The sequence below is a fragment of the Canis aureus genome, chromosome 16, assembly GCF_053574225.1.
Source record: "Canis aureus isolate CA01 chromosome 16, VMU_Caureus_v.1.0, whole genome shotgun sequence".
NCBI lineage: Eukaryota > Metazoa > Chordata > Mammalia > Carnivora > Canidae > Canis > Canis aureus.
Window position 1 is genome coordinate 29305726 of NC_135626.1, and position 26055 is coordinate 29331780.

At 40.4% G+C, this 26055-nt stretch overlaps 1 protein-coding gene across 6 annotated transcripts in view; it reads left to right on the forward strand.

The window, feature by feature from the left end:
- LOC144286304 (uncharacterized) overlaps window positions 1-26055 on the forward strand; it is a 90303-nt gene that overhangs the window by 21045 nt on the left and 43203 nt on the right. For 2 of the 6 annotated variants that reach the window (XM_077852601.1, XM_077852600.1), the window contains exons 4-5: window positions 670-782; window positions 15173-15264. The exons of 3 other annotated variants lie outside the window; for them this stretch is intronic. In XM_077852601.1, coding sequence (XP_077708727.1) covers window positions 670-782; window positions 15173-15264 — 205 coding nt within the window. The remainder of the gene's footprint in view (window positions 1-669; window positions 783-15172; window positions 15265-26055) is intronic. One more of the 6 variants, XM_077852603.1, reaches the window with a different exon arrangement.

Consider the following 26055-nt stretch of genomic DNA (forward strand, 5'->3'; position numbering starts at 1 on the left):
CTCTATCTAGCAGGAAGCAGCTACTGAAGATGAGCCCTCCACCCAAATGCCAAAGATTTGTCATCATGGAACCATCAGGGAGAATGTAGAGGCCACTTTTAGGCAAACAGGCTTGAGTAATGGAAGCCTGAGTGAGGCAAAGAGCCCATAGTGACTACTGAGCTAAGTACAGACAGGCCCAGCAACTCATCTCAAAATAAAAATAGGCCCTACCAATGGGCTACTTACAACTGGGAGGGAATAGGTACCAAATATGTTCCTATGCCTTCTCACTCCCATCCATAGCTACAGCCCCCCCCCACCCCTGCCCACCTCCTGGCAGACAGTCTTTCCTTTGTTGACTGCCCTGCTGCTCCCCTGCAGTGTATTCAATAAACTTCTGTCTCCTTGTGAATTAATTAAAGAAAAAAAAAAAAAACCACTTGTAACCTCAAGTAACTTGACCTAGCCTCTCAGTTTTCTCATCTGTAAAATAAGGATAATAACAGGATCTACTTCATGTGATTTTTGTGAAGATTAAGTGAGATAATCCATATAAAATACTTTGCACAGTACTGAACCCAAGAAATAAAAGTTATTCAAGTGCTTTTCAAGTGCTTTTATTAACCAATCAAGAGCAAAGTCAAAACTCACTCAGCAGATATGTGATAACAATTATTTTTGTGCCAGGCCTTGTCTAAGGTGTGATTCCAAGGTGAATACCCCCAATCTGGTAGAGAAGGCAGACACGAACATGAACATACGTAAAGGCCATGTGCAGTGGGGTCAGTGCTATGACAGAGGTAAGTACAGAGGTGGGATGAAAGGTGGCAAGTGTTACTGTGTTTCCTTCCACTTGTCTTAGAGTTAGGGAAGCTCGAGTGGATTTCTGGTACTTTCCTGCATTTGACATTCACCAAAATAATATGTATTGCTTGCGTTAGCTGTTGTTGCATACCAAACCATCCCAAAACTAAAATGGCTTAAAACAACCACGGATTGTTAGCTCAGTGGGATGGTTTGTTTCTGCTCCATATGTTGTTGGCTGGGTGACTTGACTAAGGTTGGAGGATCCAAGATGGCATCCTTCACATGTCTAGCGCCTCGGCTGCGTTTGCTGGAAAAGCAGGGCCTGGTGTTTGTTTTTCTCTCTTTGTGGTCTCTCCACACTTCCCTTTTTGCTGGACCCCCCTACCAGGGGCTGGGGGCTCTAAGAAGAGGAAGGCTTAAGCTGACAGGTGTCTTAAGACCTAGACCCAGATCTGGGCAACAAGTTACTCAACCTCTCTTCCATGCTCTTCATCTGTAAAATGAGGGGCAGTAAGATCTAACTTGCCAGGTGTTTTTTGAGAATGAGAGAGGGTGCAATGAAAGCACTGGCACATGGTAGATGAGACAGTTGAGCAGTGATAGAATATTGTTTTTGCTAGTTTTCTTGACTTTCTTCTTAAGTAAGGTAATATGACTGGTATATTTGGAAACATTTTTCCCCCACCTGTTATGGGAACACCCAACAGACCTCTAGTATTGCCTGCCCCTCCCTAAAAACCTCAGCAATTATGCCATGGAGTTGGGGCTTGGCTTTGCGAATTTGTTCAACCTTTTGGAAAGCAATTTAGTAATCATTAACAGACTCATAAAAAACGTTCATATCCTTTGACCCAATAACTAGATTTTCAGAAAATTATCTCAAAAGAAAAGCCACATACACATCAAGTTCTTCATTGCCATTTTCTGTAGAGCAGTCTAAAATAGAGAAGCAGGGACACCTTGCTGGCTTAGTCAGTGGAGTGTCTGACTCTTGATCTCAAGGTTGCAAGTTCAAGCCCCACATTGGGTGTAGAGATCACATAAAAAAATAGAGAAATAGCTTAAGTGTCCAATAGTAAGGGAATGGTTAGCTAAAATATAATACAAATAAATACTTTCTGGAATATTATACAATTCCTAAAATGACTATTCTTATCACTATATGATAGCATGGAGATTTTTATAAATAAAATGCTAAGTGACAAATTCAGAACTCAAAAATGTCTCTACATGAAAAAAGACTAGAGCCAGACATGGAAAAAAAAAAAATCTGTGTTTGGGAAGTGATTTTGGAATTGATTTCTTTTCTTTTCTTTTCTTTTTTAAGATTTTATTTATTTATTCACAAGAGACACAGAGAGAGACAGAGGCAGAGACACAGGCAGAGGGAGAAGCAGGCTCCATGCAGGGAGCCTGATGTGAGACTCAATCCCGGGTCTCCAGGATCACACCCTGGGCTGAAGGTGGTGCTAAACTGCTGAGCCACCTGGGCTTCCCTGATTTATTTTCTTTAAAAATGTTTTTTATTATTTAAAATCAAAATCAGGAGAAAAATTTAGGCAAGCCCATATAGAAAAAAAATGGTTTACTGAAAAAGAAAGGTCATAGAGTAAATGCTAGAGAATAAATTGCAGAGCTTTTAAAAATACAAGTGCCTGGGGCACCTGGGTGGCTCAGTCAGTTAAGCGTCCAACTCTTGATTTCTGCTCAGGTCATGATCTCAGGGTTGTGGGATGAAGTCCCACATCAGGCTCTGCACTCAGCAGCTGAGATTCTCTCTCTTCCTCTCCCTCTGCCCCTCCCCTGCTCACACTCTTTCTCTAAATAAGTGAATAAATAAAATCTTAAAAGAAAAAAAATACAAGTGCCTAAGCTTCGTCCTACAGATTCCAATGCAGAGTCTCAGGTAGGGCTTAGCTATTTTTTTAAGATTTTATTTATTTATTCATGAGAAACATGGAAAGAGAGGCAGAGACATAGGCAGAGGGAGAAGCAGGCTCTGTGCAGGGAGCCCGATGCGGAACTCGATCCCAGGACCCCAGGACCATGCCCTGAGCCAAAAGCAGATGCTCAACCACTGAGCCACCCAGGTGCCCCAGGTTTAACTATTTATATTTTTTCAGAGTTCCACAAATTAATTTGTAGTACACCAGGGCAAGACCCGCTGCGATGGAAACATCATTATTCTTTCAAATGATCTAATAAACACTCTGATCAGAAATAGTAATACAGGGGCGCCTGGCTGGTTCAGTGTTACAGCATGTGACTCTTGATCTCAGGATCATGAGTTTGAGCTCCAGGTTGGACAGAGAGTTTATTTTTAAAAAATAGTAACACAAGGAAGATTTACATAATTAAAACATTTTCCCCCTAATAAAATATGTTCCTACTTGTGGGCCTTTTCTATTTCCATTTATTTACTTGTACTCTGATAAATTTGTAGCCTTTGTACATAATCCAGAACACAAAAAGGACAGCTTTCGATAAACACATGTGGTTCTGTACAATGTAAGGAAAAAAACATGGCATAAGAGCTGATGGCCTGAGGTTTAGCAGGAAGAGTAATAGAAGCAGAGAAAGATCTCATCTCCATATCAGTCAAAATATATTGACAGAATTTCAAGGACGATCTCCCGCTGTGACCAGCTGTGGACCTTTCCTGAGGAATAGAAGTAGTGAGTAGTTTCATGAGATTTGATATGCATATTTTTCTTTCTTTTATAACACTGGCATTAACTCACAGGGATTTATTATTAAAGACTGAAGAGTAGAAACTGAAAAAGCCAAATTGAGCCTTGTTCTACCCAACTTAGCTTTCAGAGAATATGATGAAAGAGACAGTAGATTCTTTGAGAAAATCCTGGAGTTAAGCAATTTTCATGATGACTGTGTTTCCTAAGACCATCATTTCCCAAAGTCTGCTCTTTGTATAAAACAGTCCCTCAGAAGACTGGAAGATATTGCTTGAAAAGGGATTTCACCATAAAGTTAGTTTGGAATGTAGGATTTAACCAAGTTAGAAAGATTTCTTAAAAAAAAAAAAAGAAAGAAAGAAAGAAAGAAAGAAAGAAAGAAAGAAAGAAAGAAAGAAAGAAAGAAAGAAAGAGAGAGATTTCTTTGCAGGACTTCTCAGGGCCTTTGTGAATCTCTAAGAAAGAATATAGTAGGAAACATGAAAACCTTATGTTGGTGGATGGAATATACTTTACAAAACACTTCATTAGGCCATGAGATTTCCAGTAAAAGCTAAATAAATATTAGTTGTTAAAAAGCAAAGAAAATTAGTATAGGGTATTATGGTCCTAGGTTTATATTATTTCATTTGGATTTTCACCAAAGAAAAATTAACTTTTATGTGAAAATCAGGAGATAATATTTAGAAAATTCAAGAGCTTCTCCAGATAAACTCTTAGGATTAATGAGAAAGTTCACTAAAGTTTCCAGACATAAGATCCTTGCCCCCTCCCACAAATAGATTTCCTATATACCAATAGCAAACAATTAGAAACTTTAATCTTAAAAATATCATTTATAATAGGGCCAAAATCTATACACTATCTAGAAAGAAGTTCAACAAAATATGGTCTAACTACTATGTATAAAACTTAAAGTCTTTATTCAAGGATATAACATAATTCATAAACAGAGAGAGAAATTATATACCATGTTTATGGTTGGTGAGACTCAATATGGTAAAGATGTAACGGCCTGCATCTTTCACTTACTTCATTTCCTGACTAAAACTTCTATTTCTCTTTTACCTTTCATTTTCTTGTTTCTTGTAATATCTAAGAACAAAGATGGTCTCCACTCTTACAGAAGGTCTTCCGCCGGTCTTAGCAAGCCTCTCATGAGACATGTTTCAGAGCTCCGTGTAGAGATGCCCAGTAATACCTGGCTAGCTCAGTTGGAAGGGCATGTGACTCTTGATCTTGAAGTTCTGAGTTTGAGCCCCATGTTGGGTGTAGATATTACTTAAAAAATAAAATCTTAGAGGACACCTGCGTGGCTCAGTGGTTGAGTGTCTGCCTTTGGCTCAGGTAGTGATCCCAGGGTTCTGGGATAGAGTCATGTATTAGGCTCCCTGCAGGGAGTCTGCTTCTCCCTCTGCCTATGTCTCTGCCTCTCTCTCTGTGTCTCTCATGAATAAATAAATAAAATCTTTTAAAAATAAAATAAAATAAAATCTTAGAAAGAAAGAAAAAGATGCCGAGTAATATATCCTGGTGGCTGTTTGTAAGAGTTCCAGTACAGTGCAGAAAGGTCTTAAAGCATTTTAGTGTACTGTCAGATTTTCTGAGCACCTATGCAATTTATTTGTGTCTTCCAACCCTTAGATATCTCTTTGGAAACCTTAGCTAGAAAGGGCTTTCTTTGTGCCCCAAACTGCCCAATTTAAAATTGTTTGTAGATGTAAATGAAGATGGCTTCCTGGCTCACAGCAATACCCACAGAGGCCACATTTGTGCAACATTTCCTCTGATAATAAATTCAACCCCAAATCATAAAGATGGAGAGGAGGTAATCCAGGCTGGGTAGATTATAATGCCTCATTCCTCTGCCCTATAATTGGACGAGATGGTGAACACATGGCCCAGGCTGAGCTGATCAGTCTTTCCTGATGGAGGAAAGAATAAAGCTAACAGAAAAAGAGCAGAAGAGACCAGTCATTTTTGAACTTCTGGCTTTAGTCACCCCTGCACTTTCATGGGTTGAGGATATGAGCCAATAAAGGTCCCCTTTTTTTTCTTAAATTTGTTCAATATGGCTTTCCGTCTCTTGCAACCAAAGAATCTGTAATAAGTGGGACACCTGGGTGGCTCAGCGGTTGAACATCTGCCCTTGGCCCAGGGCATGATCCTGGAGTCCCTGGATCGAGTCCCACATCAGGCTCCCTGCGAGGAGTCTGCTTCTCTCTCTGTCTATATCTCACCTCTCTCTGTGTGTCTCTCATGAATAAATAAATAAAATCTTAAGTAAATAAATAGCAAAAAAATAAAAGATTATTAAAAAAAAAGAATCTATAATAAGTAAGCAGATGGAAGCTTCCATGCTTCAACTGCCCTGGAGTCTACACAGGCTACTAGTAGTATAGTCAGAGGTTATTCAGGGAAGCAGAAATGCTACAAGTTATGGGATAAAGAATTTATTACAGGAAAGAGAGCATGCACAATGGTGAGAGTAGCTCAGGAAGTACAGAACCCGTAGGAAAGTCAGGGGTCAGAGAAGAGGTCACTGTTTGGTCAATCTGAGAAGTTAAACACATCCAGAACTGAAACGAGATGGCAAAGGCAAGTTCACAGGAGGTCAGTGGGAAGCTGTGCCCCTATGTAGTTACTTACTTTGAGGATTACTGTCAAGCATCTGGCATTGAGTCTTGGGCCACCATCAGTCAATAGGGTCAGCAGTTGGTAAAAAAAAAAAAAAAAAAAATGCAGATCAGGAGCAGAGGAGAATAAGAACAAGCTGGAACCCACAGGCACCTCTGTGTCTATCTGTAACTGCTTCCAACCTTGACAATCTTCATAAGGTAATGACTGCTGCTTCACCTTCACCTTCCAAATCTTAAGCAAATTTCTCTAATGGCTAACTCCCACCTGGAACCATACAGAATCTGGGAAATGTAGATTCCAAGTCCACTGCTTGGGTACACAACACAAAGTTAAGTTTGCTCAGAGACCACCTCTGACTTCTTGCCCCTGTCCTAGGTTCTGTTGGCTGACTTCTGCCTTGCTCTCGGAGCTGAAAAATGCCCTTTTGATTATCTGCTGAGAATTCTCTTTAGGCCCCCTAGGACTAGTCCTTGCTGTACCCTATCAACCACACCCAAGTCCTCTGACCTCTATCTGGGAGCAGTGGGCACTACTTGCAAGCATGCCTTCCTGATATCAGCTCCTTCAAGTTTGATTTCTGATTGCAGCACACCCATGATATGCTTGAGCAATACTCCTCCAAGCCGTTTTGAACCTCTACATTGTTTGTACAGGTGGTTCTTACCCTCCAGAAGCAGAGTCACCTGCTTGTTGTACATAGTCTCATCACATTTTCATCTCCTTTCCAACTTTCACTAAAGTGTAACTTTCCCTTGATCACCAGCTTTTGTGCCATACTTAAATAGCTTCTTAATTTTTTTTGTATAGAGTCCAATTGGGATGTTCTTCCCTTTAACCCAGCACAGCTGATTTCAACATTCAGTTTTATTTCATTCTATGACTGAATTCCTCTTTACTTTAATACTAGCATCAGCAGCTGACTTTCTTTTCCAAAGAGAAAAAAATTGTGGTTATTGTTATTTTTTTAATCACTTAAGGATAGTTTCTGCATGACTAATCATGAGCTAAGAACTAGAGTCATGGTGAGATGGGATACTGGTCATTCATTCAACTGGATTCCATGGATCAGATATTTAAGATGCTTGTCCTGGCAAAATGACAAATGACTACATGTCACAGATCTTTAGGGTCACTCAAAAGTATCTTTAGTGGTGAATGTGGCATTCAAGAGTGCCAAAGGTGTTAATTTATCTCTTGCTCTATTGCTACCCTCTGTCAACCTCTTGTCATATCAGATGACCCTGATATCTCCTGCTTTACTAAATAAATTCTTATCATCAATTGTCCTGGTCCCCAGATTCCATGCTTTGCCTACAAATTAGACAGCCTCCCAGAACCCACACCTGTGGACCACCTTCCTTGGGTATATCCTGAGTGGGTGTGGTTTTTTTTTTTTTTTTAACTAAACTCTGCACCCATTCTGGGACTCAAACTCATGACCCTGAGATCAAGAATCATATGCTCTACTGACTGAGCCAGCCAAGAACCATTGAGCAGGTGTGTGCTCTTTCTCTTTCTCTCTCTCTAAAAAAAATTTTTTTTAAAGATTGATTTTATTTATTCATGAGAGACATACACAGAGAGAGGCACAGACATAGGCAGAGGGAGAAGCAGGCTCCATGCAGGGAGCCCGATGCAGGACTTGATCCCAGGTCTCCAGGATCACACCCTGGGCTGAAGGCAGTGCTAAACCACTGAGCTACCTGAGCTGCCCCTAAACAAATTTTAAAATTTAAAAATTTGGGGCACTTGAGTGGCTCAGCCAGTTAAGCATCTGACTTTGGCTCAGGTCATCTCAGGGTGCTGGGATGGAGCCCTATATGAAGTCAGGCTCCGTGCTCAGTGAGGAGTCTGTTTGTCCCTCTCTCTCTTTGCCCCCTCCCCCAACTCATGCTCACTCTCTCTCCCTCAAATAAAAAATAAAATCCTTTAAAAAATTTTTTAAATCTTAAAAAATCTTTTAAATTAAAAAAGTAGTTTCCATGCCCAACATGGGGCTTGAATTCATGTCCCTGAGATCAAGAGTTGCATCCCCTACTGACTGAGACAGTCAGGTGCCCCGAACATTTTAATTTTTGCTTTTTGTTTTAAGATTTTTTAATTTATTTATTCATGAGAGACAGAAAGAGAGAAACAGAGATATAGGCAGAGGGAGAAGCCTGCTCCCTGAAGGGAGCCCGATGTGGGACTTGATCCCAGGGCCTGCGATCATGACCTGAGCCATAGGCAGATGCTCAACCTCTGAGCCACCCAGGTGTCCCTCATTTTAATTTTTGAATGATCCACTCTACCACTGAACACATCATGAAAGTTCTGCCTGATTTGTGCACTGAGGGTGTGTGTCTGTAGCAGACTGGGAGGAAGGGGATGGTGTGGAATGGATATGATCCTTGGAGGAGAAGCTCCATTCTCACACTGATAACTGTGACAAGTTTCCTAAATAGTAAGAGAGAGAGCAGAGAGAGACAGAGAAAGAAGAAAGAAAAGAAAAGAAAAGAAAAGAAAAGAAAAGAAAGAAAGAAAGAAAGAAAGAAAAGAAAAAGAAAGAAAGAAAGGAAGGAAGGAAGGAAGGAAGGAAGGAAGGAAGGAAGGAAGGAAGGAAAGAAAAGAAAAGAAAAGAAAAGGAAAAAGAAAAAAAAAGAGAAAGAAAGAAAGAAAGAAAGAAAGAAAGAAAGAAAGAAAGAAAGAGAAGGGAGGAAAGGAGAAGAGAACGGAAGGGAAGGGAATGCAAGACAAAAAACCTGTGAATTCACTACCTTACATCGTATAGGAGACTTGATGGATGTCATTAAGTTACAGGTCTTGAGATGGGGAGATTATCGTGGATTACCTGAGTGGGCCCAGCAAAATCTCAAAGGTCCTTATGAGAGGAATGTGAGAGGGTTAGAGTTAGAGAAGGAGATGTGACTATGGAAGCAGAGGTTGGAGTGATGGGGCCATGAGCCAGGGAATGCAGAGAGCCTTATAAAAACTCAAAAAGGCAAGCCTACGATTTCTCCAGAAAGAAGGCAACCTAATCAGTATCTTAGCCCAGTAAGACCCATTTTGGACTTCTGACATCCAGAACCGTACGTTTGTGTCATCTTATTACATGAAATTCGGGATGATCTGTTACAGCAGCAATAGGAAACTAATACAGTGCCCCAGGCAGCATTGACTGAAAGGTAGAGATGGCAGGGTTATCGAGAGCTGTGCTGCTCTGATGGCAGCCACTAGTGACATGCTGCTATTGAGTAACCACCATGTGTCTAGTCTGAATTGAGATGGACTGCAAGTGTAAAATACATATCATATCTTAAGGACTTCATTAATATTTTGGGTACATCAGGTTAAATAAAATATACTATTAGAAATACTTTCATTTATTTTTACTTATTTAAACGTAACCACAAGAAAATTAAGAATTCCATGTGTGACTTGCATCCTATTTTTATTGATCAGAGATTTGGATGAATCTCGCTGCTGCAGTTCCTGACATTACTGTGAAACCTGGGTTGGTCCAAGCCTTGCACTTCTAGCTCATATGTCTCTGGTTCCTATCAAGTACTCCAGGATGCTGCCAGAAGGGAACATGCCCTGAACTACCCTAAACCTGCCTGGCTTGAGTCTTGGCAACCTGCTTTAAGTTTTTCAAATTTATGTTTTATGAGCTGAGGCCATCTTTAAAGAAAAGATCACAGGAATGCCTAGGTGGCTCAGTCGGTTAACTGTCTGCCTTCGGCTCAGGTCCTGATCCCTTGGTCCTAAGGGGCTCGCTGCTCCGCAGGGAGTCTGCTTCTCCCTCTCCCTCTGCTGCTCCCCCTGCTTGTGCACTCTCTTTGTCTCTGTCTCTCTCTCAAATAAATAAATCTTTTTTAAAAATCACAAAATTAGGTATGAGTCTTGGAGTAATCTGTACCAAGTGAAGGACCTCAAAACTTCATTAGCCTCACCATGAATCTGCCTCTGTCTTCACTCTCAAATCTCACCTGGAATGGCTCCTTTCTTCTCGTTTCTTTCTTTCTTTCTTTCTTTCTTTCTTTCTTTCTTTTTAAGTTTATTTATTTATTTTTTTTTTAGTCATCTCTATGTCCAACGTGGGGCTGGAACTCACAAACCCAAGGTCAAGAGTGTCGCACACTCAGGCAGCCCGGGTGGCTCAGCGGTTTAGCGCTGCCTTCAGCCCAGGGCCTGATCCTGGAGAAGACCTGGGATCCACTTCCACGTCGGGCTCCCTGCATGGAGCCTGCTTCTCCCTCTGCCTGTGTCTCTGCTTCTCTCTCTCTCTCTCTCTTTCTCTCTCTCTGTCTCTCATGAATAAATAAATAAAATCTTAAAAAAAAAAAGTCACATACTCCTCTGACTGAGCCAGCCATGTGCCCTTCTCCCAGTTTCTACTCTGCCAGAGATCTCACTTCCCATAAATCTCTCACTCGTTCCTAAGATAATATACAAAGTGGTCACCACTGCCCTTAACTCAGGCAAAAGAGGCCTGGCCCTTAAGCTTTGGAGGACACCATATATCAGGAACACAACAGAGAGGTATATTAAAGAATGTAAGAGTGCCTGCCAGCTGAGATTTGGCACTCAGTGCTACTACAGCACAATCCATAAGCCCTAAACATTCATTCTGGTGACTAACCCTGTTCAGGTCCCAAGAAATTGCTTCATTACATTTCTAGCCTCCTGTCCTTGAAACAAAAAGGGACTGAGACCAAATGCCATGATTTGTAAGTTGTACTGCTGATAACAGAGCTAGACACTGCTCTGGAATACAAGGAGGAGGAAGCACTTAAAAAAAAAAAAAAAAAAAGACAAATCAATTAACTTGTCAACCCTTCCTCCCAGCTAGCATGAATGCAATGGGCTCTTACATAACAAGGTATCATTTCCGAGGGGTACCTGCTGCTGATATTTGCAACAGTTGCAAGTGACAGCTAAGGAATATTTTGTAACATTAAATAATTCATTCATATTACTCTTGAATTTATATATATTCAGGTCTAGATGCAGCATTCATGAAACATTATATGACTTGGCAACTAGATAGACAAATACATTGGCAACTTGATGCATACTGAATGCTAGAATTATGAGTTTTTATAAAAATTTTAATAAGAAAGTAAATTTTTCAAAAACTTGGTTATAAATTTCCACTTTATTGAAATAATTTTGAAAGTGAGTACAACTCAAGATTATCACAGAGGCAGAAAATGCAGAAGTGGAGTTCAGAGAAGGAAAAGCCTGAAGGAAGAGGAAATAGAAAGTCATCTGTTTAAATTTCTAAAAACTGGAAATAGTGAAAGTGAGCTATGATCCACATAAAAAACTGCACACAGGACTTTACAAATCTTTAGTCAATAAAGATTCATTACCAAATGAACAATGAAAATAAAAAAACTCCAATCTCAAAAAAAAAAAACAAAAAAAACCTCCCAATACACATTTTGAAAAGATCAGATGAAATTTCTGCAACTTCTCATTTTTCATTAAATGAAGATTTAATTATTGGTTAAAACAATGAGAAAAAAAGAATTATTTATAACAAAGTCATAACTCAGCTGAATGCAATTCTGGGCAGTCCATTAGCACATGAAAAAAAACTGCATTTAAAAAATCTGTAATTGAATGTAAAAAATCAAAAACCTCTGGACCTTTAATATGCTTATTGGATAGTGAGCCTGAAAAATGCCTGTCACATCTTTTGGGCAGTGTAAATACATCCCTAGCAAAGTGCAACCTAACTCAAATTAATGGCTATAATTTTCTATTGCATGAATGTGGCAGAAAATTTAGTATTTAACTTTACAGCAGAATTATTTTAGACAGAGAAAGAAATTGTAGAAATCACTTTTATATGTTTGTACATCAGAGGTCCCAAAACAAATATTTTGTTACTACTGCTGTGACAGAGTTTTATAACTGATCCTAAAGATCAGCTTAGGCCAATTAAGTTATTTCTGTCCGGAAACATGCAGGTTCTTGACTAAAGTGAAACTTACTGTACCACCCAAAAAATACATACACAATCACTAGAATTAATTTTTTAAGAGACTGAATAAACAGCAAAACAAAAATAGTATTCAGTATAGATAAATGGTGTTCTTCTGTGATATATGATGTTATTATAAAATTATGTGTATCTCGTATTTAATCGAGGATAATGATGCTTTTTGTGGCAGCTCAACATGCATGGAAAACAATAGAAATTTTCTAGGTTTCATAGAAATTCTTTTGAAATGTGATACAAAAAGGTTCCACATGCAAGGGTGCCTGGGTGCCTCAGTCAGTTAAGCGTCTGTCTTCGGCTCTGGTCCTGATCCTGGGCTCCTGGGATAGAGCCCCACATAGAGCTCCCTGCTCCTCGGGGAGTCTGCTTCTCCCTCTCCCTCTGCCTGCCACTCCCCCTGCCCTATTTATGCTCTCTCTCTCCCTCCCTCTCTGTCAAATAAATAAATAAAATCTTCTTTAAATTGTTCAACACATAATATAAGTTTTAAAATGCACCAAATGAGGGGAACCTGGGTGGCTCAGTCAATAAAGCATCTGATTCTTGATATCAGCTCAGGTCTTAATCTCAGGATTGTGAATTTAAGTCTGGAATTGGGCTCCATGCTTGGCATGGAGCCTTCTAAATACATACATACATGCATACATACATAAAATGCACCAAATGATCACTATGTGGAATGGAGTACTCAAAATGAGATTATTAATTTAATGTGCTTCAGTGTAAGAGAAGAAATCATACACAACATATTTAGAAGTAAATCTTTTATTTTTTTAAGATTTTATTTATTTATTCATGAGAGACACACACACACCGAGGCAGAGACACAGGCAGAGGGAAAAGCAGGCCCCATGCAGGGAGCCCGATACGGGACTCAATCCCAAGACTTCAGGATCACACCCTGGACTGAAGATAGGCACTAAACTCCTGAGCCACCCAGGGATCCTAGAAATAAATCTTTGTTACTCAATTTACCTAGATTATATTATGATATATAATAATATTATTTATTTTTTTTTATCATTTTAAAAGTAATAGATTTTAAAAAATAAAATAAATAAAAGTAATAGATTTCAAAAGCCACGAAAAACAATTTATGCATATTATATACATAGATTAATCACCAAAAGAAAAAAAAGGAAATGGAAATTAATTTTCATTAGTTTTACATCTGCAGTAATAATTATATTCAGTTATCTTTGCTATTTTGCTGGTTTTCAGTCATATAAAAACTATAGTTTTATGGATTTTTTTAGAAGATTTTATTTTTAAGTAATCTCTACATCCAACATGGGGCTGGAACTTAAAACCCGGAGATCAAGAGTTGAATGCTCTACCAACTGAGCCAGTCAGGCACTCCTTATGGATGTTTTTTGATTCTCTTGCCATGAAAGTATGTTTTGTTGCGATGAAGCTATATTTGTTAGGGAGTTAGAATATATTTTATTTAAGCATTTATTTGTTTGATTTTAAGCTTTTAGTTATTTAAGACCTGGTACATTAGTATTTTATTCTTATCTTATTCTTTGTTGAGAGTAGACCCAGTGTCCACTACCCGTGTTGCTACCCACTGACCTCACTTTCTCAGATACAGAGCCCCAGAGCGTACAGGAACCAACCTGGCAGCTGGATCTGTTGCCAGTTTGTGGTCACTCCAATTCCCAGCTTCTGCCTCCACCTACCCAGCCTGTTGCTGACATACCAACAGGTGTCAGGATCAAGAGCATCAGCCAGTTCAAATCTAATTTCTGTCATTTGCAACTGAAAGAGATTTGTAGTATTCATTCATAGGGCTCTTTACAAATTTTCCATTTCCTTCTTTTCAGACACACGATAGGAGCATACTTCCACATCCTCTTTGAAGTTAGGTATGGTTATGGCACCTGTTTTGACCAATACCATGTAAGCAGAGATTTTAAGATACAGTACAAGATCAGCCACTCTTTTCTCTCTGTCATAGCAAATGGCAACACTCCAGATGCTTTCTTAAGTTGAGTATCATTTAAAAATCATCATCATGCACAGCATGTACTTAATGCCACTGAACTATATACCCTTAAAAATTATTTCTCCCTTCACCCTGGCTCCCAAAGTGAGGATAATGTGGGACAGAGCCCCCAGCAACCTGCAATGGTCATGTAAGCATGAGCAAGAAACAAACTTTTTCTTTTTCTTTTTTTAAGTAAGCTATATGCCCAACATATGGCTTGAACTTATTTTTTTTTAATTTTTTAAAATTTATTTATGATAGTCACACAGAGAGAGAGAGAGAGAGAGAGGGGCAGAGACACAGGCAGAGGGAGAAGCAGGCTCCACGCACCGGGAGCCCGACGCAGGACTCGATCCCGGGTCTCCGGGACCGCGCCCTGGGCCAAAGGCAGGCGCCAAACTGCTGCGCCACCCAGGGATCCCCCAAGACTATACTTCTGACCTTGAAAAGCTTTCTTCCTATGACAGAGCCCTCATCATAGCTGTCTGCCATCCATCCTAGCCCACCTTCCACGTCCCTGCCCCAGCCCCTCTTAGATTCTTGCTTTATCAGTAGACCCATCAGTAGCCCATATCAAGCAGTGATAGCTATAGCTGAAAGCCACTGTAGCCACTTAAGGAACACTTGCTCTTCCTAATCTTTTTGCCCCTTTCCTTACTAGTGTGGTGTGTAAAAGGACCAGGTCTCCAGTCCAGCAAGCCAGACTCAATTCCCTGCTCTACTACATCATAGTTTGGTGACATGGGCAAGTGACATAATTTCTCTATGCCCCATTTCTTCGCTGGTCAAGTAGAGATACAAAGAATGCCTGCCTCTTGTGATCATTGCAAAGATTACATGAGTTATTTCATATAATCATTTAGCCCAATGCCTGGTACAGATTAAGTGCTGAATAAATATTAGTTATTGATGAGTTGTTGTATGCTCCTGGTTTACCCTGTGATGCTGGTGTATCCAGCCCACTAATGGAAGTTACAGTCAAGGATTCTGCACCCTGGACTTCTCCAGGTCTCTATCCACTGATACTTCTATACTTACAGTTGGGCTCTCACATCTTGCCTTTCTCTGCAGGGGACTGTTGCTGGTCCACAGCCACTTGGGAGCACCCTCGAGTTAAGCGCGATCCGTTCTCTCTCCTGACAAGGTGGCTCAGTTCCCAGCCAGTGAGTTCAGTGAGAACCTTTCACTTTCAAATCTAGCCAGAGCTGGGGAACTGGGTGTTTCCTCTCAGACACTTGGCGGGGAAACTGGCTCTCAACAGTGAAGTAGCAATAAACCAGGAGGTGCCTGGCTGGCTCAGTTGTTGGAACCTTCAACTCTTGATCTCAGGATCATGAGTTCAAGCCCCACACTGGGCATGGAGGAAGGAGAAAGAGAAGGAGAAGGGAAAGGAGAAAAGGAGAAAAGGAGAAGGAGAAGAGAAGAAAAAAAAGAAAGCCATAAAACTGAGACCACTTCCGCAAGCGAAGACTTCTAACAGCACAGTATCCCAACCTCTGGAGGCAATCTGAATGTAAAGTCCTAGATGATGATAATTTTCTTTCCATCATTCATGGTTATCTCAACCAAACCTAAGTTCAGTAGTTCAGTGACTTCCTTTTTTTTTTTTTTTTTTTTTTTAGCAACTGTCCCTTATTCAGAAATTCCAAAATATATAATTTGGGGTTTTTCTTCTATTTTCCTTATTTTGTTAAAAATTAGCAGATGGGATGCCTGGGTGGCTCAGCAGTTTAGCACCTGCCTTCAGCACAGGGTGTGATCCTGGAGTCCCGGGATTGAGTCCCACGTCAGGCTCCCTGTATAGAGCTGACTTCTCCCTCTGCCTATGTCTCTGCCTCTCTCTCTCTCTCTCTCTCTCTCTCCTTGTCTCTCATGAATAAATGAATAAAAAATCTTTTTAAAAAGTTTTTAAAAAATTAGACTTGATTTTTTAAGATCAGTTTTATTTTCATTAATCGTTTAAAAAGATTTTATTTATTTATTTATGAGAAACACAGAGAGAGGCAGTGACATATGCAGAGGGAGAAACAGGCTCCTAGCAGAGAGCCCTATGCAGGACTTGATCCCAGATCTCGGGATCATGCCCTGAGCTGAAGACAGATGCTCAACCGTTAAGCTACTCAAGCTTCCCTTTGGAGCAGTTTTAGATTTATAGAAAAACTAAGCAGAAAGTAGAGAGAGTTCCTATATATGCTCTCTCCCCAGGACACACTTTCCCATTATTAACATCTTGTATTGGTACATTTATTATAATTAATGAATCAATATTGGTACATTATTGTTAAGTTAAACCCATAGTTTACATTAAGCCTCATTTTCTGTGTTATATAGTTCTATAGGTTTTTTTAAAAAAAATTTATTTATGTGTTTGAGAGAGAGGCAGAGAGAGAGAGAGAGAGAGCATGAGTGGGGCAGGGAGGGGCACTGGGAGAGGGAGAAGCAGGCTCTTCACTGAGCTGGGAGCCCAATGTGAGGCTTGAACCCAGGACACTTAACCAACTGAGTTACCTAGGTGTTCCTATAGTTCTATAGGTTTGGACAAATGCATAATGTCATGTACAGTATCAGAATAGTTTCACTGATCTAAAATCCCCTATATTCCACTTAATCGTTCCTTCCTTCCATCCCTCTCCTCTAACCCCTGGCAACCACTGTCTATGTCAGTTGCCTTTTCCAGAATGTCATATAGTTAAAATTATACAGTGTGGCTGTAGCCTTTTCATACTGGCTTCCTTCACTTAGTAATATGCATTTAAGTTTCCTCCATGTCTTTTCCTGGCTGATGGCTCATTTCTCCCTCCCCTCTCCATCTTTATTAAGAAATATTTGACACATAACATTGTGTAAGTTTAAGGTATAAACATATTGACTGCATACATTTATAAATTGCAAAATTATTACATTATAGTATTAACTACCACCTCCATCCCATCACATAATTACCACTTCTATTTTGTGTGAGAATTTAAGATCTCATCTCTTTGCAACATTCAAGTATATGTGTTGCAGGATCATTAAGTGTGGTCAAATAAAAATTCTTTTTTTAAAAGATTTTATTTATTTATTCATGAGAGAGAGAGAGGAGAGAGAGAGAGAGAGAGAGGCAGAGACACAGGCAGAGGGAGAAGCAGGCTCCATGCAGGGAGCCCGATGTGGGACTCGATCCCGGGACTCCAGGATCACACCCTGGGTGGAAGGCAGGCACTAAACCACTGAGCCACCCAGGGATCCCAAGGAAAAATTCTTGAGATGTTTTATGGTGCAAATCAGTAAGTTTAGGTAGCACAGGGACAGGACCAGTGGGCAGAAAGAGCCGCAATTTTTGCTCTATGAAGCTGGTGACCAGATGCTTAATGCCCAAGGGGAAGGGGATGTGCAGGGAGTATGAGATCATAAATGTCTTTGAATTTCTACACATAAAACTACTTTCGCAAGGTTTCTCTGCTGCTTATTATTTAGTTTGATATTAACTATGGGTGAGATGTACAGGCAGTCATGGGACCCTTTAAGAATGCAGCAACCAGCACGTATTTGATCCTTATCAAAACTATGCAGGCTTTAGGCCAGCCTTCTGGGATAAAGGTGAACATTTTTCTGCTTCTGTCCCTCATCATTTCTCCCCTAACTAATTTTCAGATCTTAAATCTTTAAGGTTGTTGAAGGGCAAAGGGCTCATCTTCTGTAACTTCTGCAAGCTGACAAGGGCCATAGAGCTGTCCCTACCCATGGACCAAAATTGGTCTCTATCTGTCCTTACAAGTAACTATAACGGAAGGCCATTGCTATAGAGTCCAGAATGACATCAGAGTGAATTTGTTTAGAGTAGTAAGCATCATCTGCTGGCTGGGCGAAGGAGTCAGGAACTGCTTTCATGTATCTCAACAATAGGAAAGAACAAAGCAAAAGAGACAACACATTAGGATTATTATGATGATGAAAATAAGAAGAGCAATGAGAAGACCCTTTGGTATAGTCCATAGTCCTCTTCCTGACCAGGAGTGTATCCAATCATTAAGTGGCAATATAGGGTCTTTAAGAGCACCAATTTGATTATTCATGTCAGTAAGTACTCCTGTTATATTTTTGTTATAATCTGGAATGTAGACACAGAATTCTGCTTTAAAAATGGCACGTATTCCTCCTTGCACTGCTGTTAAGACATCTAACACCATTCTATTTTGTAACTGCTTTACCCACTTAGATCATTCTAGTGTTTTATAATATAATGCTATTTTGAGAGTCATTTAAGGCCTTAATCATGTAGTTATCAAGGACCTTCATGTGCTATTTAACATCTTATAGTCCTAGTGATGGAAGAAAAACAGATGTCAGATGATCATACCAATGGAATGCAGGTCTTGTCCATTATTGTTTTAGATATGGAAGATTAGCTCAACTTGTGATAATCTTATTGCTATGACCACGTATCCAGGCATAATCCATAGTACATTTTCCAATCCAGCCTGATGGAAGCCATGGCCATAAACTTGACCCACATAACCATTGTGTTCCATTAGGTGCTAGCCATCTGACGTCTTGTCAGTTTGTCCAGTCCGTAGCAAACCAATTGGTTGCCTTAAAATAATGGTATCACCACATACTTCCAGAGGGAGCCATCTCATTTGGCAAGTACTATCGGACCATGAATTGAGGGTATGGTTTTTCTATTCCAAGCATAAAAGGGCCTTTTGGCTTAGTTGTCCTATTGTGGGAGTAAGCCACATATATCTATCCTATATTTGATATAATCCTTCCTGAGTGTATCAATAGGAAGAATTACATAATCAAGAAATCTGTTGTCATAAGCCTACCTATGGGTTGGCATAATTGGTTAAAATTTTGATAGTTTGAGGATAAGAGAAAGGCCTCATATGGCCTGGAGAGTCCCATGTAACATTTACCATGTAACATAGGCCAGCAAGAAACATTCTTTTTAGTAATAGAGATATCCCTATATGTACTAGTATTAGGGTGATGTATCATATCGACTACATATTGATATAAATAATGCCAATCTGTACTTTGTCACAGAGAAATCCACCAAGGAAGTCCTGAGGAGCTTGATATGGGCAGTAAGCCACAAATCCAGCATGTAGATTGGTTTTGGAGCTCAGAGTAATATGCCCATTGTCGAAAAAGTTTACAATTTAGGTATGGTTTGCAGATGGCAGGTAGAAGAAAAACAACCTACACTCTTTTTTCTTATCTCATTGTTTAAAGAGGAGTTTGATATCTTTCACCAGTTCACAGAATATGAGGACACGTTGTCCAGTTTGTTGTCAGCCTGTGTTAAAGAAGGTATAAGTTTAATTCTGGAAATACGAGTCCATGTTGAGTGGCTTTCTGGTTTTATCACAGTGGGAGTGCTTAATATACCCTGTAAATTCCTTTGCATTTAGAAATTAGTTGTCCAGAGTTATCTGCCTTCCAATCTTTTATATATATATTTTAAAGATTTTATTTATTTATTCATGAGAGACACAGAGAGAGAGGCAGAGACATAGCCAGAGGGAGAAGCAGACTCTCTGCAAGGAGCCTGATGTGGGACTGGATCCCAGGACTCCAGGATCATAACCTGAGCCAAAGGCAGATGCTCAACCACTGAGTCACCCACGTGTCCCTCAACCCTTTAAATAGACTAGTTCTCCAGGGTTTACTTGCAAAGAATTTTGAGTTTCCTTAGGTCTGGTTTTGGCAGTTCCTTATTAGCATATTCATTGAGAGTTTTATGGATTAATCTAGCTTCTAATAAAAACTGTAAAAGATTATTATAATCTTGGGTCTAAGGATAAGTCAATGGTAAGGAAAGGTCTGCCATGTATTAATTCAAAAAGGCTTAACCCCAATCTTTCCCACGGGGTGTTTTTTAAAATTTTACTTATTTGAGAGAGAGAGAGAGAGAGAGCAAGTGGGAGGAGGGGCAGAGGGACAAGCAGACTCCCTGCTGAGTATGGAGCCCAAGGCAGGGCTCTATCTCAGAATCCTGAGATCCTGACCTAAGCCAAAGTCAGATACTTACTGAGAGCCATCCAGGTGCCCCTCCCATGGGGTGGTTCTTATTCTCAAGAGACCTAGTGGTAAAGAGTTATCCATTTTTCTTGTGTTTCTACATTCATCTTAGTGAGGTGTCTTTTTTTCTTTTTTTTTAAATTTAATTATTTATTTATTTTAGAGAGAGAAGGTGAGCAGAGGGAGGGGCAGAAGGAGATGGAGAGAAAATCTGGAGCAGACTCTGAGCTGAATGTGGAGCTCAATGTAGGGCTTGATCCCACAATTCTGAGATCACAACCTGAGCCAAACTCAAGAATCAGACGCCTAACCTACTGAGCCACCCAGGTGCCCTGTGAGGTGTCTTTTTAAATTATGGCTAGTCTTGGGGCACCTGGGTGGCTCAGTTGTTGAACATCTGTCTTTGGCTCAGGTCATGATCCCAGGGTCCTGGAATCGAATCCTGCATTGGGCTCCCAGTGAGCCTGACTCTCCCTCTGCCTATGTCTCTGCTGCTCTCTCTGTATCTCTGATGAATAAATAAAATCTTAAAAAAAAAAACACAGAATCCCATAAATTATGTTAATCTTTTTAATTTAGTGTGATGAGTGAGGATGCCAGGTTCTATGCAAAAAATATTTAATTTTAAGGGCTTGGCCTACCTGTTGAGTTAGTTGGGCTGTAAAGGATGAGCTGTTGTCACTTTGAAGAGATCAAAGGAGCTCAAACCAGGGATAATTTCCCTTATAAAGTCTTTGCTACCTCAGTAGCCTTTTCTGTCCTACGTGGGAAGGCTTCCACCCATCCAGTAAGGTATCTATATAAGCTAATAAATATTTATATCCCTTACAAGGTGGCATTTGTGTGAAATCAATTTGCCAGCCTTCTCCAGTATATGTTCTACATCTTTGTTCAAGTGTTAAAAGAGGGGGTAGCCAGGTTACCTGGCTGGCTTAGTTGATAGAGCATGTGACTCTTGATCTTGAGGTTGTAAACTTGAGCCCCATATTGAGTGTGGAGGTTACTTTAAAAAGTTTTTAAATCTTAAGGGATGCCTGGGCTGGCTCAGCGGTAGAGTGTTTGCCTTCAGCCCAGGGCATGATCTGGGTCCCTGCATGGAGCCTGCTTCTCTCTCTGCCTGTGTCTCTGCCACTCTCTGTGTGTGTCTCTCATGAATAAATAAACAAAATCTTTAAGAAAAAAAAGGTTTTGAATCTTTAAAAAAAAAAAAAGAGGGGGATGGTTGTAATGTACCTTCTCAGTTAACCTGGGCACATATTGCCCAAGATTTACATGTCTTTTGTAAAAGCACTCTTAATCCTATTCTATCAAACAAGGATTTGGTGAAATCCCATAAAGCTTCTCTTCCCATAAGAGAGTAGCCTGGTACAGGCCTGTTGCTAATTTCCATTGTTTTTCCTTAGGGACAAAGATTTTTCCTTCATCATTCTTATACTATCCCTTGGCAGTTTTAGTAGTTCTTTCGAGTGCTCTGTCGTTCCCTTCTATAGTATAAATGGGAACAAAAATGCTTAAGGGATTAGAGACTAGTATAAAACCCCTAACTAGGGATCCCTGGGTGGCGCAGTGGTTTGGCGCCTGCCTTTGGCCCGGGGCGCGATCCTGGAGACCCAGGATCGAATCCCACATCGGGCTCCCGGTGCATGGAGCCTGCTTCTCCCTCTGCCTGTGTCTCTGCCTCTCTCTCTCTCTGTAACTATCATAAATAAATAAAAATTAAAAAAAAAAAAAAACCCTAACTAGTTTAGTTTGAATTGCCAATTTGACTACCCAATTGGCTAAATTATTTCCTTTGGATTCTAACCGTTTTCCTTTTGGATGTCCTAAGATATATTACAGCAACTTCTTTAGGGAGATGAACTGCCTTTAATAGAGTTACAATTTCAGGTCCATATCTAATAGGGGAATTATGACTAGTAAATAATCCCCTTTTCTTTCCAGATGGCACCATGTGCATGAGGTACAAGGAAAGCATATTTTGAATCTGTATATATATTAACTCTTAGGCCATTAGAAGAGCTGGAGGGAGAACTATCAGTTCTGCCTTTTGAGCTGAAATATTGATCAGAGGGTTCCTGGCTGGCTCAGTCAGTGGAGCTTGTGACTCTTGATCTTGGGGTTGTGTGTTTGAGCCCTATGTTGAGTGTAGAGATCACTTAAAAATAAAATCTTGGGGTATCTGGATGGCACATTTGGTTAAGTGTCCAACTCTTGATTTTTGGCTCAGGGCATGATCTCAGGGTCATGGGATAGAGAACTCTGCTCAGCAGGGAGTCTGCCTAAGGATTCTCTCTCCCTCTCCCTCTGCTCCTCCCCCCACTTGCACACACACACACACTCTCTCTAAAATAAATAAGTAAACCTTGAAAAATAAAATCTTAAAAAAAAATACTGATCGGTAATGAGTTGGCCTCAGTAGTCTTCATTAAACTAACAATTGCATAGCCAAACTTTCTTTGTTCTCCTTCTGTAAAACTACTACCATCCATAAACCAGCTATCATCAGCATTATCTATGGCTTAATCTTGTAGAGCTGGATGGCTGGAATAGACTAGTTCTATTACCTCTTTACAATCATGTACAGACACAATAGTGGCATGGTCTGATCCAGGCATGAGGGATGCTGGGTTTAGAATTTGACAGGTTTTGGGGGAATCTAAAGGTATAGCTTGATATTTAGTCAGTCATTCCCCTTTTATCCATTGATGCTCTTTAGTTTCTAAAACTCCTTGAACCTGATGAGGAGTCATCACTGTCAATGGCTGTCCCATTGAAAGTTTAGATGCTTCTTCTAGCAGTGCGGTAGCTGCTACTGCTTGGAGCACATTGGCCATCCTTGGGCTACCTTATCAATGGCTTTGGAACATATCCTACAGGTCTCCATGCATACCCTCATTTTTGTATTTGTACTCCTAGGGCTTGGCCCTGTTTCTCAGGAACAAATAAGGTAAACGGCTTTTCTAGCTTTGGTAGAGCTGGAGTCAGGGCCAAGGATAGCTTTTATTTAGTTACTGAAAAGGCCTCCTGTTGTTTTTTATCCTATTTTAAAGGCTCTTCATCTGGCCCTCTAGTGGACTCAGAGAGTTTTGGCTAAGACTCCAAACTCTGGGATCGATAGGCAGCAAAATCAGCCATTCCTAAAAAGGTTCAGAGTTGTTTTTTTTTGTCGCAGGTAATTTCAACTCTATATAGCTCTTTTTCCCTCAGTTGACAAGGAATTATGTCCAGGAGTTAATTCATACTCTAAGGATTTTACCTTCTGTTTAGAAATTTGAGGCTTTTTTGATGATATTTGATATCCTCTCTCCCTAAGAAAGCTTAGTACAACAATAGAATTATAGTCCAAGGCCTCTTTCATGAGGCTACATATTAAAATATCATTGACATATTATACTATTGTTCCTCAAGTCAATGTAAGATGTCTCAGTTCTCTCCTGGGTGCATTGCCAAACAAATGGGGACTGTCTCTAACTCCCTTGTAAGCTGGCATGCTTCTTCTACTATAGAAGATGAGGTGCTTCTTCTTCTAATGGAATCCATTCAAAGGTGGATAGAAGCTGGGCCCCTTCCCTTAAGGGATTACAAAAATGAGAGAACAGCAAGTAGAGGGGGAGGGAGAGGCAGGCTCCCCACTGAGGAAGGAGCCTGGTGTGGGGACGACCCCAGGACACTGGGATCATGACCCAAGCTGAAAGCAGATGCCCAACTGAGCCACGCAGGTGCCCCTAGGTTCTCCTTCTATTCCAGTAATTTTCTGTTTAGAAAGGTCAGGCCAGAATGCTGAACAAGGACAGAGTAAGTGGCTCTTGTATCAATAAGAAAATTGATGAATTTACCTCCCACATCCAGGGTAACTCCAGGGCTCAGCCATCTTCATGTTCAGGGGAGCTGGACCAGCCTCAGGACCCTTTAACACCATATCTTCTTTCTCTCTCTCTGGTGAGAAGGGTAGTCCTTTTTCCATATCCCTCTGCCCTGCGGGTAGGACACAATCTTGGTGGAGGGCATTTAACAGGACATTCTTTACTTCACTGTCCATAAACCAACTATCTATAGCATGAGGTCTTACCTGGACTTCTGACTGATACTGGCTTCTCCTGTTGCTCCCGGCCATCCTGGCATTGTGGGAGATCCACAGTTGTGCAGCCAATATTTAAGGCTACATTCTGCCCCGTATTTTAGCCCTGAGGTCCTTTTCCTGTCTTAGAGCCATATCTTTGTTATTAAAGCCATATCTTTGTTTGGAATTTAAGGGCCTATGGGCATTTTTGCTAATTTATGACCAATGTCTGGTTCTGACTGGCTCGTAACATGCATATTTAAGACAGCCATCCCTTCTGGTGTGGTTGGGTCTAAATTTGTATATTTATGAATTGCTTCTATTAAACATCCCTGAAATAAGGCTGGATTTTCATCATCTGCCTGGGTTACTTCCCTAACTTTATCAAAATTGACAGGTTTAGAAAATCCTCTTTTCATTCCCTCCGATAAACAGGTGACCATATGGTCTCATCTTTCCCTGCCAGATCTGTCCTCTTGGTAGTTCCAAGGAGGCACTGCATTAGGAACAGTGTTTCCTCCTACTGGATAATGATTTCCCAATTTCCAGCTTATCTGCAAATTCTTGTGCCCCAGCCCAAATTTGAGCCTTTTCTTCTGGGGTACAACAGTGTGTTAGGATAATATAGATAACCTGCTAGGTTAAATCAAATGTTAGAGACACCTGGTGAAATCTACCTATAAACTTGGAGAGATTTTCTGAGTGTCATCTTAGCTGTTTTTATTTGAGCCAGATCTGACATGGAAAATGGGACATGGACCTTAATTGTGCCCATTTCCCCATTTGCTACTTTCCTAAGTAGATACAATCCTGCCTTAATGTGAGTGTTTGGTAGGTATGATGTTCCACTTCCAGTATGTCTGCTGGACTAGAAGTGGAAGGCTCCAAAGGTTTGTATGGAGGGGGAATTTCTCAGGGGTCTGGGCTCACTTGCAGGCTTATTTCAACTTTTTCTTCTGCTGATTGATTTTCTTGTTTGTCTGACTCTGTTGGTTTCTTTGATTGGGGTAGTCTACTTAAACAATCATCTTCTAAAATACCTATGGTGGATGGGCCTGTAATCTTACCAGGCACATCCTACAAGTCTTTCTTGGATTAGGACCCTGACTTAGTGGCATTAAGGCCTGGTTGTAGGGCACTTTGGTCCATTTTCTTTGATGCCTGTAAAAAAAAAATTGATAAATACAACTGAAGTATTAGGACCTTTTAATGGGCTATTTTTCATCATCCTCCAGAGAACATTAAGGCCAAGGAATTACTACAGAAGAAGATGAGGTGCTTTTTCTTTAAATCCTGTTGTCCAAATTGACTCCAGTGTGATAGGAGACAGGCCAAAGGGGAATCCTCTGGGATCGAGAAAATTGGTTCCATAATTAACTCCTAAAAATGAAGAGAGTTCACTAACTAACTAGGGATCCATTACCAAAATCCCCCTCAGCTTTCAAATGGTGTCCTGTTAGGAATACTGCTGAATGTTCCTGGGGTTCAGAGTGGTGGGAGGTGTCCCTCATTTTCAACTGCTCTGACACCTTTATGCCACTTAAGGGATGTCAACTTCCCTTCTCCTTCCTACTGCATCCTAGGCTACAGTAGATGCTGGTGAATGGACTGAAGTGCCACAGAGATTGGGGCTGCCTCTTTCCATTTTGAGAGAGTTGATATATTTGGTGACCAATGATACCACCCTTTGTAAACCTCTAGAACTAGTATTAATGGATGGGGTAGAGGCCATGGCCTTTGTTAAGAAAGGGTAGCTATTTTATATCGTATTAAGAATCATATATCTAAGCTAGAAGTACTTTCAACATGAGAGCAGAACGGAGAATGCCAAATAGCCCATGGGGAAGGACAAATGAGAAACATGAAAAGACCCCAAAGTATGGAA